Here is a 20,573-nt window from a genome sequence, read left to right as displayed (position 1 = left end):
CTCTTAATCATTGGTGTGCAAAAGGGCATATCCCAGACAATTTATTGAGAATGTATTTCGAGTAAAAAAATAAGGAATGGATTATAAAACTATAAAAATGTTCCCATACAGTACAAACCAACACTACTTGAATTACATGTAGTAGTCTATTTGCTGCTCTGTCTGGTCACATGTCCACTCTTCTGTAGCACTGAAAACATAGATTCATGTAGTCACACAAAAGCAGTATGCTGTAAATGTGTGTCATCTTCCAGAGGAGCTCTTACCCATCTCTGTGCTGCTGCTCTTCCTGCGAGCGGACGATCTTTTGTTTTGCTGTGGCATGCTCATTTCCTTACCATTTTGGATACGTTGCCTTTTCGATCCGGTCTGCTTCTCAGGAACCTTTTCTTTTTTTACTTTTTCCGTCAACGTTTCCTGTTTAACTGTCCGTGCCTTTGTGACCCCCTAATACAACGGGATGTGTTACTGGACTGTGCGCTACTTTGGAAAGCTACATTTCTGGTCATACTGTACCTCTCCCACCTTTTTCTGCGTCGCGTAATCGTGATTGTCCTCTTTCTTTACTCTCTTCTTCGCCTTAGGGGATTTCGAATCTGCACAATGACAAAGTGATGAGTAATGTATACATTTACTGCAGACTATTACCCTTCTAAGTGTGGAAAAACATGACCATGCTTTTTTCATCAAGGAACACTTTACTTTTAGGCGCCATAGGACCTGGATCACCCTGAAAGAAAAAAAAAAAAAAACAGGAGATCATAAAAGGTCAAAACAAATGGTCACCAGACATGGGATGCATTTGCATGTACTTCTCATATTTCACCTTAAACCATATGGTTCTGCTATTGTGATCTCTGATTGACTTCATCCCATCCACGCAGTAGCACTGCAGCCATGCCTCAAACGCAGAGTAGTCTGCCTTCTCTGGGTCATATCCCTTTCCACCTAGAAGTGTAAAAACAATCACACAGGAAGAGAAAGGGAATAATAAACATGACCAAATTTAAGACAGTTGAAGTCCCCTCAAATTACGTTCCTTAGGGTTGTAAAAAAGTGATAATTGGTAGTAATTGCGATTTACAGCCTCACTCAGTTTGTAGCTGGACTCGAGGCTTTAGGAGATGGACAGCAGATGAACTGTACCTTGCTTGACAACCTCAAGGGGGACTGTATGACACAGGGAGAGAAGGTCAAGAGGCTCAACCGCTGCATTCTTCACAGCTTGGTCTGAAATCTATGACACATAGGATACAAAGCAGTATTTTTAGCTATGGGAGTGAATGGTGTTTGCATGAAATGGTCACTTAGTTAGTCCTTTCACCTCTGTCTTAGTTGTCTCCTCTGCCTTCTTGTCTTTGCACAGAAGTCCTTCCAGCACAGTTCTTGCCTTCACAAAGGGTTGGATGTTTAATCTTATAAGAGAAGATAATTTAATAACCGGGGATAATTCCACTAGCATTCAAAGGAATCTTTGTTTCCCACAAAATGAACAACATGGAATCAGTAAAACCCTTTTTTCCACTTCTAAAGAATGGATGAATCTGTAAGTATCATATCAGTGCCTAAAGCATGGAAGGGTATAATGTACTGCAGTTTATGTTCTACTTTCAAAGTCAAATTATTGATACTCTCTTCATTAAATAATGAATTTTGCTGATCGTTATTCCTAATGACATACCATAGGCCCATAGTTTATTTATAATTTGATAGACATTCTTATTCAATTATACACGTCTTTTAAATGTATTCAATTCACAAAAAAAATCTTTAATTTAATAAATGATGGTTGACATTCTTTATATTGTGTGACTAGGCTTTGTTATAGCTATTCTCTGTCTGAAGTGTCTGCAACCATATCTTTGTTTTTAAATCATCAGTGGAGATCTCAAGGCCGCTGGCAACACAAGCTCCATTGTGAACTGTAAAGAGGCACCAGGAGTGGGCGTAAGGGAGGTTCTTGCACATTTGCTTGGGTTTATGATAAGGTATAATCAGCCTGAAGTCCTTGGGATACTTGTTCCCTTGTGAACAAGAGAGAATGAAAATTTCCTAAATTAATGGTGTCCTGAGTGTATGGTGACCTGTTTTCCTTTCAGCTAGTGTGCATGAGAACAGCAGTCTTTTGATCCGTTTAGGATAAGAGGTTTGTTGTACAAAAGATTTGTGTACTGAAAGTATTTGTGAATGTTTAAGTCACCTGAAAAGAATTTCGGCACGCAGATAGTTCCCAATACCATTAAAGTACTTCTGATTCAGGAGAGTTTCACAGATGGGCCTGTCAAATGCTCGGTCTGAAAGGTGCGTCAAGACATTCTCCCTATAGCAAAGAAAATAGGTCTACATGAAGGACTTACAGGAACAAAATATGGTGTTAAAACATACTTGTCTGTCAGTTACAAATAGTTGCCCACTACATCCTACCTGAAGGTCTCATACTCAAACATTATACAAGGCCCTCTGTCAGGTTGCCAGGTCCCATTCGGTTGCCAACCACCAAACCTGCGTGCATCCACAAAGCTGAGCACCCTGCAGGGCTTCTCATTGGAATAGAACTGCAGATGAGCATGCTTGGGGAGCTCATCCTCTGTGGTGAAACGGAAGAAGCCTGACATCCCAAAGTGGAAGATGATGTCCATAGGCTGGTCAGAGTGCCCAGCCTTGACACTCTGTTTGACGTCATCACTCTTGATGGGAGTGAGAGTGAGCCTCACTTCCTTCCCTCTGGACTGGGCTGTGATGCGGTAGGCTTCAGAGGTGAATGGTACATCAGGACGCTTGCTGACCTGTGACTTCTTCACTGATCCAGTGAAAACCACACCCTCACACATCCTGTTAACAAAAAGACTGGCCAAGTGAAGCTCTGGTCCCTCTGGCATTTTAGAACTGTTGAAACAGGATACAGCTGAAAATATATTGATAATAATTGGGTAAATTAAAAAATATATACAGTACTGTGCAAGTCTTAGGCACCCATATATACATGAATATCGTCTTAAATATTGTACAGTAGCCTATTGTATATGTTATCCAAACAGAATAATACAAATCATGCTGCAGTATAAAAGTTAAATAATGTGTTTAACAGCCAGTCAACCGCTCTCTCGTTTGAAAGTTAGGGATCTTTCTGTCTATTGTCCACTCTAAGTAGAGATCCATTATCAATTAAGTTCATAATTTCACAAACAAAAACGCAGGAACCTGCATAATTGCTACGTGACAGCCAGGTATCGTCTTGCAATGAAAGAAAAACTGTAAGTCAGCGACAGAGCATAGGCTCACTGCTAGGTATCATGTGATACACAATTAAATTTTTGTTCTGTAATAGCTTTAACAAATTTACCAATCTTGAATTTTTTAAGGTGTTCATATCGCTAAATCTCAGGATGTTATCACGAGCTATTGAGCTGAGTATCTGCACATGGGTGACTGTTACCAAACAAGTTGTGCAACTTATGCTGTGTGGCCACTGACTAGAAATCGACATCGGGATCGTAAACAGACTTAATTCAGTATTGCTCAGGAATTTAATTGATGGTGTTTTCAGTAAGCATGTTTTTTTCTAGCATCTAGCTAGCTGCCAATAATTGCCCTACTCACCAGCAAAGATAAATTTCGGCCTACAGCAGCTCACGTCAACAAAACAATGCTGTGTGCGGCAAGCAGCAGGAAGCTGAGAAAGGCCCAGAGGATGATGGGACTTGTAGTGCAATTCAAGCTGTACAAGTTCATTAGTATTAAAATATTTTTTATTTTTCTCTACATACATGTAAGCGTCAACATGATCAAAAAGGCACGCAAAACTAAAATGTTAATGAAATATATTGACATGAATAAGGTTATTTACAGATTTTGCTAATTTGGTCATATCTTTCTTGATTCTGTATATTACATATTACAGGTAATACGGGTGAATCAATTACTAACAATAAGTAAGAAGGATCACATACCTAAAATGAGCTCTGACACTTTAGAAATGGACAGCTTTCATCAATAAATGAGAAATTCTGTAGATGGTTCTAAACATTTGTTCATACTCATACTCCATCTTCATCTTCATTGCAGTGCATTCATCATGGCTTGAGCATGCTTTAGCTCTGTAAGAAAAATAAATAATGCGATGTAATCTCACATACGTAAAAGGTAAAGGCAGTGTGTTATTTACCAGAGTGGTGTGTTAAGGACCAGGGTCAAAACATACCTGTCAACAGGACTCTAAATTTGTCTGCGGAAATGGACACAATTGTGGTCTCTGTGGAGCCTGACTCTGCACCTTGCGCCTGCAGTTTAAGCTGCACCGTTGGCTCGTTCACCTCCCTCATTTCACTTGAGCTTAGTGTGTAGTCAACCCTCCATGACACGGCTTCCAGACGTCCAACTGGAACACACCATAACTAGCAGCTCAAAATCCTGACTCAAAGAAGTGGCAAATATTTCAAGCTGGTTCAACTCTTACGTCTCAAGCTGGTCTCTATCAGTTTATCCTGCAGGGCCGTATGCTTGTCCTCATATGATTTACACAGGCCTGTGGTGTGCTCTGGGATATACAGAGACACAAGCAGGAGTAAATATCCATGATTCTGAGGTTAAAAAAAACCCAAAGATATCCGGAACCGTTTACCTTTTGGAAGGCCGAGCTGTTGCAGCTCACTTGAAAGTGAATCACTGTCCACATCATGTTTGGCAGCACTTGATAAAATGAAGCTCAGCACTGCAACACTGGCTTTGATATCACCACTTTCTGGAAAATCCACAGACACCATGAACTCTCAAAGAATAAAGATGAAAAGATATACAAGAAATAAAAGCTACTTACCAAACTTTGCATCAGTAGTTAGCTTTGTGACTTTGTCATACTGAAAGGAAGAAAAAAACACGTTTATCTATTAGGCATTACTATTTCGTCTGCAACACTTAATGTAAACTGCAAGTCACACTTACATCGATGCCCTCTCCAAGAAGGTCTTTTAACACTTGAGCACAGAGGAGTTTCATCTTGACACTTGACTACGGCAAAGAAAAAAAGGAATGAAAAAAATAAATAACCAAGCACAATATAGCTCGAACACTCTTTCTTTCTCCAATAATACTTACTATTTTTGCCAATGTGCTAATTTCAGCGAGAACCCAATCTGGACAGTCTAAATCACCACAAAAACGGAACCGCTGAAAAAAACAATGACAAACATTGAGAATCTATAGCTAGATTTTGCAGTCTCCAGTCCACAAAGACTTCAGCGGGCTAGCAAATCAATTAGTTCGTCTAGCTAGGCTACAATAGTACTAGTACAGTCAGTACAGCAGCAACACCCGATTCTTTCTTTTTGGGGGCTATATCTTCTAACATACTATAGTATGTTAAACCCAAATTATATTTTCAATGTACAGAATATATAGAGCTAATGATGATTAGTAATATACACAATAAGCAGCTACAATTCACATTAACCGATTATTTTGCGAAATAAATAGATATATATTTTTTAAAGCTTAGGCTTTTACCATTTTTACTCTGCCTGTCAGGTGACTTGTTAGCAACGATAATAGTACATCCGGGTCACGGTTTTTCAAAGTAAAGGCTCTGTTTTCATCTGATTCCATTGCCGCTCACATGTTTGTAACTTGCTCACATTAATTCATACATATTTAATTTTAATCATAGATTGTAAAAACAATTTTAATCAGTAAACATGAATGGAATCGTTTTGCAACATGCGGCCAAAGTAGCCTATTGTAGTCTATGTCGTCCGTAATTACTGTGAAATTGGTTTCTTAAAATTGAGAAAACAGTCATCTCCGTGCGCTTTTCAGTAAAATGGTCTTCTACGCTACTTCGTCAAATACAACACTGACATCGTAAGCTCTTTAGTAATAAAATACACTTTTTTTGTTTTGAAGACTTTTGAGTTACGACCTTTACCGTATTGAATTGTTCAATCAATTCAGTGCAAATCAGTGGGAGAGGGCTATGAGAATGATCAGCGCCCCACAGGTGTCTGTTCTGTTAACAACGCCATCGCCAGCCTACGCCTTTTCCCTAGTAGGCTATGTAATCACAGTGGTACGTTGTAGCCTCTCAGTGCTGGAGTCATTTCTGCATGCTGAAGGATGTTAATTTTGCAGTCATGGCAATACGGCTGCCTTCTCCTAAGTGATTGATCGACCGAGTAACAAAATGAAATTGTTTATTCAACTGAACATTTTTTTGTCTTGGACTTTTAAATGTTATTTTGCATGGAGGGAAACACCGAGACTTATCCTGAAACAAGGTAGACATGCATCCCACAGTGCGCTATAGTCTTACGGCTAATTAATTTAATAGGCTATCTCTACTGTAGGTAGCCTATAAGTTATTTAGCTAGTCATAGGCTGTTACTATAGGCTATTCCGGTGATTCTGTAAACTATTCCTAAAGCATTAGCTAAGCTATATGGACTTGCCAGGTAGTCAGATGTAGACAGCAAGTCAAAGCGGTGTCTATAATTGATCCCTAAGTTAAGGATCAAGTTTCAAAACATATTATTTTCTACGTCGTTTGATACTGATTTTTCTCTCCACTAGACGAGGAAAATACAACCCTGCAATATCCCATATATCAGAACCACACAGTGTTCTTTCACCCAGATGATTCTGATGATCTATACGTTGGAGGAACGGACTTTGTATTACAGATTGATGTTCAGAACTGTCGGATCATAGAGGTCCGTATAGCCTACATTATTTTTTTAATCTACTGCTGTTCTTCGACATCAATACATCCATCAAGACACCGACCAACAGCACTAATAGCAAATTAGAAGTTAACATTATTAATAATTTACTGGCCTGCGTAGTGAGCCTATCAGTTTCCACGGAAACTTTAAATGTCTCTAACCTGATTTCTAACCTATAATTAGATTTCCCTACATTAGGTCGGCATAAAAGAAACATCGGCATATGTGATGAAAGCCATATGCCGACGGTGTCATCAAATACACCACGACGCAGTCAATGTCAGCAGCTGCTGTTTGTGATCAGGCTATTCAAATTGCATTTCAACAATATTAGATTAATACAAAACATTATAGGCCTACATATTAGCCTACACCATTTCTTTCAATTCCTAAATCAATCTGCACTGCAGAGTTACAGAATAAGTGAAGAAATAAGTCATTAAAACAAAGGTAACATATGGAATATAGAGCAGCGATGAGTATCAAAATAAATGATACAACTGACCATACTCGAAATATAATGTAGAGTAACCTAATGTCTACATACTAAGAAAATGGCTTTCTTTATTGCTTGTTCAGGTTGACATGTATAGAATTGTCTTTGATATATTAATCAATTTTCTTCGACAGGAATTTACACTAAACACGACAGGTGAACAGACATGTACAGAGGTTAGTATAAAGTTCAGTTGAATAAATGGATCTTTGCTAGACTGGATGATCAGTTCAACAAAAAGATTTACGATAGAACGCTCATTTAAGGCATGTGACAAAACTATTTGTTTTATTTTAAATTGACTTCCTTACATCCAGATGTGTACATTCCTTCATATAGGGACCATGTGAGAATGTCATTACTGTGATCCAACATTTTCAAGATAGTCTGTTTGTATGTGGGACAAATGGACACAAGCCACAGTGTTGGAAGCTGGTGAGTTGGCTGTATAGCTAGCACTGTTTAAAACTTCCCACCACAGTCTGAACAGTCTGGCTTGTGGTTATTCCTTCTCTCGTGAAACTTTGGTAAATAACAGGGCTCCCAGGCTCATTTGAAGTGGATGTGGTGGGTTTAGTCTTAAAATTATAATTACAAACTGTAATTTGACGTCACTTCATCTAATTTACTTCCAGTACATATTTTTAAATACAACGTTTAAGGTCTGTGTTTATTGTTATTTGTGTTTATGGGACCTCTGTTGATGAATGTTAACTGTATTTTTCTTTGAAAAGTATTCCCAGATCGACAATCAAACACATGAAATAGTGGAGAGTTATGAAGGGATTGGGATCTCACCACACATTTACACACATAACTCATTGTCGCTCACAGTAGGTATGTCAGATCCTGTACTGTAGCATACTGTATGACTCATTGTAGTTGTTTCATAAAGAGTTATATAAGCATATAATCAAGTCAAGTCAATTTATGCTTGTCCATTGACCTGAAAAAAAATCTCTTGTCCTTTTTGTGCTGTTATATATGCAAATTAAGAGGGGGATTTATATGCTGCTGCTCCCTTGGATAATGATGGAAGTTCACTTCAATTCAGAAGGAAAGCAGGCAGCAGAACCAATGTGTGGATGTACGACACATGGGTGTCAGGTCAGTAAGTGTCATCAGAGTTGGTACAAACCACTCTGCTGTCTCATATATGTAAAACGATACATGTATAAATAACTCTTTGGCCCAGCAGTAATCACAATAGGTCTCCTTGTTCTGGTATCTCTTGCTCTTACAGAACCCACCTTCATATCTGCCAACTGGATCCAGCGTTCCGATGATCCACATAATGAAAAGATCTATGTCTTTTTCCGAGAGAAGAACTCTGACAATAGTCCGGAGGCTGATCCCTGGATATCAAGGGTGGCCAGAGTTTGCAAGGTACGAGTACAGGTTTAGCATGGTGTGGGTGTCGAGGCTTTGAAGGAGGCCACATCACTTCAAGTAGATATATTCCTTGTATCTGATGTTATTCAGATCTTCATGAGGATAAGAAGTGTATATAGTGTGAGCTGGGACAACCATTTTGTTGTGGATACATTTTAGCATGCAGGTAAAATAATGATAACATAGAAAGTGCTGTACTAACACCTTTGTCCAAATTACATTTACATTTAGTCATTTAGCAGAGCGACTTACAGTAAGTACAGGGACATTCCCCCCGAGGCAAGTTGGGTGAAGTGCCTTGCCCAAGGACACAACGTCATTTGGCACAGCCGGGAATATATATATATATATATATATATATATATATATATATATATATATATATATATATATATACACAAAACTATTAACATTTATCACAAGGAAACCAGACATGAATAGGATAACATTGCTGTAATTACAAAGTAGAATAGGGTAGGGAGAATGAATGGTTCTAGTTCAAGTAGGAATGAATTACTTATGAGATTGAAAATGGAAACCATGGTGGTGTTAATATCCTCACGTCATAATACTTTTAAACTCTGCCAATGTGAAGGTTAGGTTTCGGCTGATGGCAAGACCAGGTTGATTCAGCTCACATTCTGTGTCTCGTGTTTCATTATTTCAAATAGTAACCCCTTTTCTAGCACCTGTAATAATGCATTGTTTCCCACGTACAGAACAGCTGTGACAGCACCTTCTGAATTTACCTAACTCAAATACAAACACAGGAAGCCCAGCAGCGCTGTTGATTGTTTTATATTAGATAACCATGTTCATGGCCATTTGTGTATGGAAGCAAATCGTTACCAAAATTCAAATGCTGGTATTTGAATTTTGGTAACGATTTGCTTCCATATTTGTGAACATATGCAATCATGGCAGGTTTGTTGGTATAACACTACTTTGGCCGAGGAAATTCATAAATTCACATTCTGCAGATAGATGAAGGTGGGTCAAAGAGATTCTTCCAGAATACGTGGACATCTTTCCTGAAAGCTCGTCTTGTGTGTGGAATTCCAAAAGAGTCTCTCTATTTCAACCGTCTTCAAGACATCTATGTGTTGCATTCTGAGGACTGGAAGGGTTCAAGAGTTTATGGCCTTTTCACAAGCAGCTGGTAAGATAGCCAACCTCTCCTTTTATCCTTGTCAGTAATGCCCCAGACATATCACACTTAAGAGGCCTAGAGGTTTACAGGACTTGAACCAAATACCGATTGAGATAACCATAGCAGGTTCCGTGGGTTCTTCCTGTGTAGTTGCCAACATTCCAGCCCACCAATTTCCAGCCTTGTAAATGTCAAGATTTTGACGCAGTTCTAGAATGTGCAGTCATTTTGGTCATGTGTTTTTTTTTAATAGTTTTTCTGTAGAAGGAATTTATAGTAAACACTGGTGTTATACACTTGTTTAGTTTAGGGTAATTAGGCAATAGCAGTAACTTTAGTTCTTTCCATTTACAGGAACTCTACTGCTGTATGCGTATACTCAATGGAAGATATTGATAGCATTTTTGAAAACTCCACCTTCAAAGGCTTTGATAAAGAAATTCCTAATCCCAGACCTGGAAGGGTGAGTTTACTCTATTCTCTAGTCTTTCTGTGTTTTTAAGTTTGAAAAGGTTTGTACTGTAGTCAGTCGCATGCAACTGTACTCAATATTGTAAGATTTTTTGGAAGCAATGGAAGGTTTAGGGTAGGCAATAGAAAAGCAGTGATGATTCAAGTGGAACATTTGTGTGTGTATTCCATGTATGAGCTGGATGTCATGGGAGGACCCATTTTAGGGAAGGGCTCATGGAGTTCACACTGTTCTGAGTCATGTAAAAATAAATATGAGGAAATCATAATAATAATCAAAACAGCCCCACATACTGTGAATCCAGTCAAAAATATCACCTTACATTGTACTTTTGTTTTATCATTCTCGTGTCGTATTGTGGTCAAGATGTATTTCCTGTAGAAAGGCATGGACTGCTTATCAGAGAGGTCCATATTTGTAAACTTTCAGATTTATTTGTGGAGTGAACTTCCTTGCGGAAAAAAAAATGTTGCCATTCGAACCTTGCGTTCCTGAACTGTATGTAAATGTTAATGTTTGGACTGAACTATTTTTTATGTGCACATACCTCCTAGTGTGTATCAAACAGTAAGACCTTGCCATTGGATACCATCAATGTAGTAAAGGATCACCCTGAAATGAGTGACTGGATCCATTCCATACACCCCCGTATTCCTTTCTACATAAGCAGCAACAACTATACCAAGATAGCTGTGGACCAAGTTCAGGCAGCTGATAAACAAATGCATAATGTGCTGCTTCTAGCCACCGGTATGTTTGCATTATTAGCCATCTGGCCTGTCCTTTGCTCTTTATGTTCTTGTTTTAAACGTTCTGTTTACTTGGTGGGTGGAAATTTGCTTCTATTGTTTATTTGTACTGAGGTCAGAGGATGTTTTGGAGAATGGGCTAAGATTAGGTTTCAGGTTGAGTTAGGTTTCAGGTTGAGTTTTTTTTTGAAAGCTTTTTTTTTTAAAGCTTTTTATACAATCTGTAGATTAGTCAGTGTTGTCCATCTACGATATACCTGCATGTTTCAGACTCTGGAAAGATACACAAAATTTTAGAGGATGGCTCAGAACCCTTCATCATCTCAGAAATACGACCCTCCAACCACTCAGCCATTATTCGATCGATTAAACTGGAGTCTGCGAAGGTACTGTAAAGTAATGCAATACTGACAAAAGTTGCATGAAATACATGATTTGTTCTGGCATGCATTCATGTTTAGAATGCTTACACTTTCCTGTGTATCTAGAGAAAGCTGGTCGTGGGCTTCTCTGAGCAGATCTCTACCCTGGACCTGGAAAGGTGTCAGGACTACAATAGCTCCTGTGAGGATTGTGTTCTAGCGCGGGACCCTTACTGTGCTTGGTCCAAATCCGGCTGCACCCCAACTGTTCTGTGAGTTTGATCGTAGACAGACATGATTGAGACGATACTCTTGTGCTAGCTATGTGATGTAGTTAACAATGCAAATGATTTCCTAATGGCTCCGTTCTTGTTGTTATGTTTGCAGTGGAAGCATTCAAAACATCCTTGATGGACAGACCAGTGTGTGCCCGAAAACCACACAAGGTATACTCTAATCAATATTTTCGATCTCATACTATGTACATGCCCATGAATGACAGTATACATTTTGTTGTAAGTGCGCTATACATTTGAATCTTTCTGTCCAGAGTCAAAGAAACTGAACAGAACCAAACGAGAGACTCAGCCTCCTTCCTCAGAGCCTCCGACAGCTGTTCATGAAGTCCCGCCGAATGCCCCTTTCTACCTTTCCTGTCCAATAGACTCTTACCATGCTGTCTATACATGGGAGCAAGGAGGCCACAGCAAACCCTGTCTGCCCTTGCAGGCCAATTGCCTGCACCTCATCCCTGCCATGGCCCAAGAAAACTACGGAGGGTACATATGCGTGTCCAAAGAGAGAGACTACAACAAAACAGTGAAAGCGTACCAGCTCAACCCAAACAGAACCATCAGAAGCCCATCCGTCCTCAGTGGAAGCACCAGTGCTAAAGCAGAGATGGCCCTGTTAAATCTTAAAACTGTACTTTCCACCCTTTCCTCCTTTATCCTAACCAATAGGCTACGTACCTGCATGCTGCCTTGTGACATTTAGCAGTTAAAGGCTCAGGTGCAAAAAGGTTTGTGCGGAAATAGAGAGCGTTTGATTCGAGAGACTCAGAATGATCTGTTGGCCTGTGCATGTTCGCCAGCCTCCCCAGCATAAATTCTTGTTTGAATCCCTTGATCCCTTGATTGTTGGTAGTGGGAACACATCTGATAGGCTAGATGTTATCAGAGAGGGAACAGGATGGAGCACAGGAACAACACTTGGGCATTTATTTAATTTCCAAGTCCGTTTTTAACTTCTGGCTCTATAAGATAAATAAAGCAAATAAAGTCAGAGACTTTGATACCATGTCATTGAGTAATAATATGGTAAATTGAATTTACTATATGGATTGGAATGTGTAGTTACAGTATGGATTATAGCCGATGTGGAGAATGTGTTCTTATTGCTTTGCATCTTTAATTTCCTCATAATTACTTCATAATTGTCACGGCCACAGCCGTGCCCCCTTGTTGTTTTTGGTTTTGCCCTGCCCTAGTGTTTCCCTGTGTCTGTCATTGTCTTCACCTGTGTTTCGTTGAGTGGTTTCAGTTCTCGTTAGTCTTATTGTGTCCACCTGTGTCTTGTTTGGTTCTGTGTATTTAGGTTCCTGTTTTGTGTCCAGCCTTTGTCTTGTCCTTACCCTTCTTACTGTTTAGTACCCTGTCTGTTTCCCTATTATCAAGAATAAACCTTGTTTGATGCGCTACCTGGCAAACTCTCCTGCGTTTGGGTCCTACCCTACCACACACCGTGACAATAATATCTCTATTCTAAGTGATAGATATCATAGTTTACTGTTTACAGAGAACTTTAACTTTTGGTTCTAAATTGATCAGCCTGATCTGCTTATCTGTGTTACTGAATTAACATAAACAGCACCTTATATTTATTTTCAAATTGTGTTTTTTTGTGTTAATTATGTCATTTAGAACAACCCTTCTGTGATTGTTTGTCTGTTAATTTACAAACAGTATATTTTTATGTTAAAAGTACAATTATACTCTAATAAATATACCATTATATCCATGAAAGTAAGGCTCATATTTCCATAACGGACCGACCAGTTTGTGCCCTAAACATGCCATCTCCTGCCATCCACATGGACAACGGCTCACCCCTGTGCTTCTTCGCAGTCTTACAGTTTCTCATGTGATTACTTAAGTACAGATTGTAATGTCACTTAGGCTAAACAAAGTCAGTGACCCCAGACTGTGTGTCTGAAATAGACACAGTGTCTCTGGGTAAGAGTGTACATCTCAGATTTGATAGTGTGACAGAAACTCAGCTAGAATGGTACGAACTACGTCATAATCTTCCAGCACATTTTAAAATCTAGATCCTTCAAACGGTTTCCTTCTCGACATGCTTTACAACCCACAAATCAAAACTTCTCCAGAGAGAGAAAATTCGGAACAATTGTTTACCAAAAGAATGAAGGTAGGTAACATAACATGCAGAGAAACGACAGCTGCCCATTACAGTCTTTACAGCTAAAGTCTGCAGGATGCAGGTGGCCCTTCCACGTGTGTCATTCATGACCTCAGGTAACTTTAATGAAGATCATGGTCTCAGCCTTAAGCCGGAGATGACACAGCATCACCCTTGAGGTCTTTTCCCAAAGCCAATGGTTACGTGTCTACTTGACCTAATCCTATGGTGTGCTCTGATGATGGAAATAAATAAGAAAATGATTAAGTCACCATTACTCACTTTAATGACAGTATTTTCATGTGGATGCAGAAAATAGATATCTCGTTCGCATTCTTAACTCTGTTTGGCTAACAGCATTTTGGGCTGGCAATAAAACAATTTACTTGTGTCTGGAGTATTTCAGTCGTTTGACCTGAGTCAGCGATGCCCCAGGAGAATTTACATCAAGCAGTTGCAGTTCCGCAGGAAACATTTCTTTACATCAGCACCACAGAGGCCTGAGTCTGCAACCCAATAGCCAATCAGCTTACAGCTTAAAAGACCGTCCTCTGGAACAAACACAAGTTTATTTCAGTCCTGGACTCTGACTAGAACAGTCTCAAGGTCAACTCTGGACTGAATTACAGTTCAGACCAACTCCTCTGAGACTTGGGTGTTTCTATGTGGGTGAGACTGGGTGTTTCCCCTTAATTGTGGTTTCCTGTTTTTTTTCCTCTGATGTTTGGTACATTGTTCAAATAGTGGAACTGAGTGGCCCAAACCATGATAAATAGCCTTCATTGTTTGGCTTGACAATGCACAGGCGGTGGTGGCGGTGGGGGGGGGGGGGGGGGGGGGGGGGGTGGCGGTGGTGGTGGGGGTAGGTATAATGGTCATTACATTTACATTACATTTATGCATTTATCAGACGCTTTTATCCAAAGCACTTCCAAGAGAGAACTTTACAAAAGTGCATAGATCACTGATCATAACAACGAGATAGCCCCAAACATTGCGAGCAGCCAAAACATGAAGCATATATTGTGAAAAAACAAATAAGTGCCAAAGGGAAGAAACATAAGAGCATTCAGTTAAACAAGTTACAATTAAACAACATGAACCTCAAAAAGTGCAAGAGTGTACCTGTAGAAAAGCAATCAACAGTAAAATATTTCACAGCGAGTACAAGAATTTAAATCCGTTACAACTAACCAACAAGAGTAACAAGTCTCTCAATAAGAGTCATTGTTATCCTGGAGGAAACTAGCATCAGGTCCAGCAAATCATTCCTAAGTACCGTTGTACTCCCGGAACAATTGCGTCTTAAGCAGGGGCGGTTCTACACGGGCGCCTACAGGGGCCAGTGCCCCTGTAAAAATGTCCCTGGCCCCCACTGTGGCCCCCCTGAGCTGACTGAATAAAAAAAAAACGTTTTTCTTCTTCTAGTAGTCATCATGAACCGAGGGTGGGACATTGCAGCCTTTTTTGCCCCAGTAAATAAAATAGTTAGAGAAACATATCAAGGTATTGGGAGGGCTGAGGAGCTGGAAGAGCGAGAGCCAGAGCCGTTTGTATGATTTTTATGTAAAGCAAAATTAAAGTATTTAATATTTAAATATAATTTGTTTCTGTTTTTTAATGTGCCCCTCTGATTAAACACTGCCCCCCCCCCCCCCCTTGGCCCCCCAAGTAAAATTTGTCTAGAACCGCCACTGGTCTTAAGCCTTTTCTTGACGGTGGGGATTCAGTCAGTGTCTCTGATGGAGGTGGGGAGTTGATTCCACCATTGGGGGGCCAGACAGGAGAAGATGGTCAGGTGGTATCCACATACTTTTGGTAAAATAGCGTACATAATATATTCTGTACTATAGCCTTTCAACAGTAGGTGTCACTCTTATAAAGATACAGAGAGAACAATACTGGGCCAGTTTCCGAAATCCGTACAATGTCTGAGGTGCCAGCAATATTATTACCTCAAGATGTCAGTATTTGAAAGGAAAAATCCATCCAAACCCAGAGATGACCAACATACACTGATGCTATGGACATACTTCAAAAATAATACTTTCGACAGCTATAATTGAAAATGTTTCTTTTAATAGCAGGACAAATTCATAAGTGGCCATAATGGATCAGTAAGAATATTCTTAATTTAACCTTGACCGAACACCAATAATTATGCACAATGCAGTTAAATCACCGTCTACATGAAACAACATGAAACATGAACGCTTAACCTTTATGTCAAATATATTTTATTTTTTAAAGACAACACGTCAATTGCGTATCAAAAGATAATGGTCAAGTCAATAAAAGATTTTGCATGCCATTTGAACCTTTGGACATTCTTGTTCAAAGCAATGGATAGCTACAAACATGTGTTCGCTTGGCCTGTAGAGGCGGGGCAGAACTGAATGAGGTCAATGAAGTTGCTTTTTAGGTTGACAGAATACTGAATTAAATATCCGTGTCTAAATTATGAATTGTCTTTGAGGATTGTAGCAGAGTTTGCCCGTAGCCTCTGTATCTTTAATACAGAAGTGAGAGATGGGAGAGGCTGCGCGTCCACAAGCACTCCTCTTGGTCCGTGATGACGGGAACGCGCACAGATCGTAGCAACTCCATCAGAAGCAAGAAGAAAACAGCGCTCGGATTGCACAGCACCATACCGAGGGAAAAATGTTTTCTCCACCACCCATCATCACAGTTACCACCGTTTCTAAAAATAATGCGAAGAAATCATTATTCGAGGACACTACTTCTTTCGACAACTAATAGTGTCTTTTAGTAGACAGTATTACATTTTTGACACAGAATACAAAAAAAAAAAAAAAAAACGACTGGAAAGTATTCTCTGAAAGGTAAGATTATGAAGTAAATTGTCACGTATTCTTTTCTGTAAAAAACTCAACTCGTTTGATATAAGTGGACACTGCATGGGGTTTGATGAAACAATCCTGAGTATGCCTATCCAAACTTTGAACAACAACATTTTGACATCTAACTGCTTGGTACAGAAATAGTTTTACTTGGTACACTATTTTAAACTGATAATAACCCATTTTTTAAATGTCCTTAAATACGCTTACTTCTGCCAAGGAGGTTAGGTTCAGAACCTTGGACCTGAAATCTCTCCGCTGATAACCTACCACTTGCGCCTCTGAGCTGCATCCCATACAGCATCCTATTCTCGTTTAGTTGTGATCACACGTTTTTATATTGTAAATAAAAGCTTGACATTTTTTGCTAATCTACTTGATTTCGGATCCCGACGTATTTCCCAAAATAATTAGTGTTTTTTTTTTTTTACCCTCAGAATTATACAACTATGTATTTTTTTCTTCATAAAATAACTTGTATGCTACAAGCTCCAAAATCTATATGCTCTATATCAGAGACATTCTTGAAAAGCGTCCCATATATTTTAAAGCAAGCAACAGGATGTCATTCTACATTATTGCATGTGTGTTCGACGATAAGCAGATATTTTGCCTCTATGGGACACTCTCAAATCTAACAGATCTTCTCTCTCTAATAGCACTGTGAAGTTGAATATCACTTAATATGCTGTCTCCAAATCTTTTCAGGTGCTGAAAATGGCCTCAACGCTTTTGCATTTCTTTGCTTTGTGGACTGCTGTGATTGGTATTGTGCAGTGCTGCCCTCAGCCATGCAGCTGCCTGGATAAATACGCCCATCAATTTGCAGACTGTGCTTACAAAGAACTGCTACTGGTGCCTGTGGGTTTGCCCTCTAACGTGACTACCCTCAGTCTCTCTGCCAACAAGATCACATTACTGAAATCTAAAAGCTTCATCAACGTCACTCAGGTAACTTCTCTTTGGTTGGCCCACAACGAGATAGTCACCATCGAGAGGGACACCTTAGCCCCACTGATCCAACTGCGCAACCTTGATCTCAGCTACAACAAAATTATCAATTTCCCATGGGAGGACCTTTACAACCTCACAGCCCTGCAGCTTCTGAAAATGAATAACAATGAGATGATCAACCTGCCCAAGGATGCCTTTGCTTCTCTCAAAGATCTGAGATCACTGCGCATCAACCACAATAAGTTCACCACCATTGTACAAGGTACTTTTGCTTCCCTCACGTCCATGTCTCATCTCCAGATTTACAACAATCCATTCACCTGCTCCTGTAGCCTGGAATGGCTTAGGGATTGGATCAAAGAAACCAAAACTTCTGTCCCTGAACAAGACACAATTTTGTGTGAGGCCCCTGTTGAACTGAAAGGTGCTTTGGTTACAAAGATGCCCGAACTGGACTGTCAGGCTCCCACCATCACTATTACCCACCAACCCAACATAGAAAACACAGAGCTGTATGAGGGCGTTATGTTGATCTTGAATTGTGAAACAAGTGGAAGCCCAAAACCAGAAGTCAGCTGGGAAGTGAAAACAGGAAGTGAAAAGTTCAATTTCCATGTACCCCCCATTGTTGAAAGAGGTGATTTGCCTATTAATGATAAAACCACCAACAATCGATTTCTTGTATTTCAAAATGGTACCCTGATCATCCCTCGTATGAGTAAAAAAGAAGATGGAAATTACACATGCTCTGCTGTTAATGATGTAGGGATTGCAGAGAGCACTGTCAAAGTGGTGGCGGCAAGCACCCAGAAGCATGAAATCAACTCAATTCTCGACACTACGGCAGACAAAACACGACCCTCTGGAAACAAGCCTGGGCCTAAGACTTCCAACAACAATGTAATCAACTGGCCTAAGAAAGATGAAAAGACCAAAGGCATTTCAACTGGTTCATTTGACAAACATGATGGCATTAAGGAGATTGGCGAGGATTCAGATGATGTGCATTTTGCCAGCAAATGTGGTAAAAGTGATGGCAACCAATGGCAACACGTCTCCAATCATGCCTTTAATATGAGCTTGGATGACCAGAAGCGGTATACATTTGACTTTGGTGTCATTGCATTGGAAGTGTCAGAAACAGAAGCCAAAGTTCAGCTAAATCCTCTCCAACTTCCAAAAAGCAAGTCTAACCTTCACCTCAGTCACACAGAAAACCTAGAAACTGTAAACAAAGAGCCTTTCAGTCTCATTCAAGCATCAACCAAAAAAGCACCCCTGGACATGCTGTATCTTTGTGTAGATACTGGCAATGGACACTCAGTAGTTCAGTGGTCCAAGATAGAGGAAGGAATCAATGCCTATCGTTTCCAGGGATTACAGCCTGGCACCAACTACACTCTCTGTCTCACCTATGGGGGGCAGGACTGCCAGGTCCAGGTGGTTTTTACAACAAGAAACAAAATCCCATCATTGTTGATCATAGTGGTTGTCAGCACTTTTCTGCTGGCTTTAGCTACTGTTCCATTGCTCGGGGCCACCTGCTGTCATTTATTATACAAGTACCAAGGCAAGACATACAAGCTGATTATGAAGGCTCAGAATCCGGATCAGATGGAAAAACAAATGGCTACAGATTTTGATCCCAGAGCGTCTTTTGTTGAGTCCGAAAAGACCTTCAACCCTAGTGAGATGGGTGAGGGAGAAGGAGAGATCGACGGGGAAGATGGAGAGGAGGAGGGAGAGGTGGAAGGCAGCCTGATAACCGAATCAATCCCTGGCTCAACATCCAAAACTAACCAGGAGGAATTTGAGGTGGGTTCGGAGTATAGCGATAGGTTACCCCTGGGGGCCGAGGCAGTTAACATCTCTGAGGAAATAAATGGTAACTATAAAGAGCCTAGTCGCTGAGTGGATTGTTGTCGGAGTGGAGCTTGTAAAATAGTTACTTTCAACTACATTTAAAGGAGATAAATTACCTATCATTACTTCACGTAAATATGATAGCCCTGATAATGGTGGATAGCTCAATTTACCTCAGAAAGAGATCTGTTAATCCAAAAAGAGATTCTTAAAAGACGTTATGCATTAGCTACCATTGGTTGGTTTAGCTATTTGACCGAATCAATTAAAAAGCAACCCTGAAATGCAAGCACAATTTTGTACAAATTGTCAGACCTCAAATGCATAAGTTATTAGAATGTCCCCTTTATGCAGGGCGTAGGTTAGCGTAAATATTGTGATCTTCAAGCGTCTGTTTCGGGAAGTTACAGTGCTGGACAGCGCTTCTGAAACGCATCCAATCACTGACTGTTCCGTTTCATTGTTCCGTGTGATCAGAAGGGAATTCACTTTTAACTGTTGTCAAGGCATGTGCTGTTCATGGGTAATCCAGGCAACAAGCAACAGATATTGTTAAATGTAATGTTGGACTTCAAGACGTGTGACTTAAACCTCTAAATCAATCGGTGCTTGCTCTACGCCTTTTTCAACAATACTGAACGTGTCCTCTTTGAGAAACTTGTCCATGGCATGTCACACATAGGCCGATACGTATTTTCATGTGTGGTTTTTATTAGTGTAGCCTAGAGGACATTATAGATATTCTTCATGTCAATGTGATGTTATCCATGTGAATATAAACAATGTTCTCTTTTTTATGAAAGTAAATGACAGTATGGTATCATCAACGGACGCAGGAGACCGTCTGGAAGTTTTTAAGTGTCTTGTAATTTTATGCATAGTGAGTTTTTTCTTTGTGAGTAAATTGTAATATTCCAACCTTTCAATGCTTTTGATATGATTTTATGTACTTGTAATTAATAAAACACTAAAATAAGACAAATGCATAGCCTAGAGTATTTATTACAACCGAAAAGGCTGTTTGTAGATTTCCGGATTAAATAATGGGAGCTGTCTTAAATTGTGTTCCTTGCTGATTCACTTTCGTATTCAGAAATATCACATCTGTTAGTAAAATGTTTTCTATTTTTCTTCGACATG

The 20,573-nt window shown here is 39.8% G+C and overlaps 4 protein-coding genes across 9 annotated transcripts; 2 read left to right on the top strand and 2 right to left on the bottom strand.

Annotated features, from left to right (window-relative positions):
- Window positions 1-7: 7 nt before the first annotated feature.
- neil1 (nei-like DNA glycosylase 1) lies at window positions 8-3,690 on the bottom strand. 6 transcript variants are annotated; one of them, XM_062462354.1, is made up of 10 exons: window positions 3,601-3,690; window positions 2,425-2,886; window positions 2,201-2,320; window positions 1,325-1,415; window positions 1,147-1,237; window positions 827-948; window positions 703-730; window positions 517-596; window positions 267-447; window positions 8-190 (listed from the first exon to the last, which is right to left on the bottom strand). In XM_062462354.1, exons 2-10 carry the CDS (start codon window positions 2,877-2,879, stop codon window positions 147-149), a joined length of 1,212 nt encoding a protein of 403 aa, XP_062318338.1. In that variant the 5' UTR covers window positions 2,880-2,886; window positions 3,601-3,690; the 3' UTR covers window positions 8-146. The 6 variants fall into 6 exon arrangements, with proteins under 6 accessions (XP_062318338.1, XP_062318337.1, XP_062318341.1 ...); XM_062462353.1 differs by having other exon boundaries at window positions 2,425-2,905; window positions 3,601-3,678; XM_062462357.1 differs by having other exon boundaries at window positions 339-447; window positions 2,425-2,905; window positions 3,601-3,678.
- Window positions 3,691-4,039: 349 nt separating this feature from the next.
- On the bottom strand, window positions 4,040-5,551 carry commd4 (COMM domain containing 4). Its single transcript, XM_062462361.1, has 8 exons — window positions 5,503-5,551; window positions 5,095-5,166; window positions 4,942-5,007; window positions 4,817-4,856; window positions 4,622-4,741; window positions 4,457-4,537; window positions 4,202-4,378; window positions 4,040-4,097 (listed from the first exon to the last, which is right to left on the bottom strand). Exons 1-8 carry the CDS (start codon window positions 5,503-5,505, stop codon window positions 4,057-4,059), a joined length of 600 nt encoding a protein of 199 aa, XP_062318345.1. The 5' UTR covers window positions 5,506-5,551; the 3' UTR covers window positions 4,040-4,056.
- Window positions 5,552-6,061: 510 nt separating this feature from the next.
- sema7a (semaphorin 7A) lies at window positions 6,062-13,031 on the top strand. The gene is made up of 14 exons (XM_062462351.1): window positions 6,062-6,269; window positions 6,562-6,701; window positions 7,344-7,385; window positions 7,549-7,644; window positions 7,944-8,046; window positions 8,206-8,316; window positions 8,453-8,595; window positions 9,582-9,760; window positions 10,106-10,214; window positions 10,778-10,973; window positions 11,243-11,358; window positions 11,461-11,606; window positions 11,722-11,780; window positions 11,885-13,031. Exons 1-14 carry the CDS (start codon window positions 6,176-6,178, stop codon window positions 12,328-12,330), a joined length of 1,980 nt encoding a protein of 659 aa, XP_062318335.1. The 5' UTR covers window positions 6,062-6,175; the 3' UTR covers window positions 12,331-13,031.
- A 3,308-nt stretch (window positions 13,032-16,339) lies between these two features.
- On the top strand, window positions 16,340-20,409 carry islr2 (immunoglobulin superfamily containing leucine-rich repeat 2). Its single transcript, XM_062462350.1, has 2 exons — window positions 16,340-16,598; window positions 17,325-20,409. The coding sequence occupies exon 2, from the start codon at window positions 17,334-17,336 to the stop codon at window positions 19,479-19,481; it is 2,148 nt and encodes a 715-aa protein (XP_062318334.1). The 5' UTR covers window positions 16,340-16,598; window positions 17,325-17,333; the 3' UTR covers window positions 19,482-20,409.
- The last annotated feature ends 164 nt before the right edge of the window (window positions 20,410-20,573 follow it).

This window comes from Osmerus eperlanus, chromosome 5 (genome assembly GCF_963692335.1).
Source record: "Osmerus eperlanus chromosome 5, fOsmEpe2.1, whole genome shotgun sequence".
Lineage (NCBI taxonomy): Eukaryota > Metazoa > Chordata > Actinopteri > Osmeriformes > Osmeridae > Osmerus > Osmerus eperlanus.
This window is presented reverse-complemented; position numbering and strand designations above follow the sequence as displayed.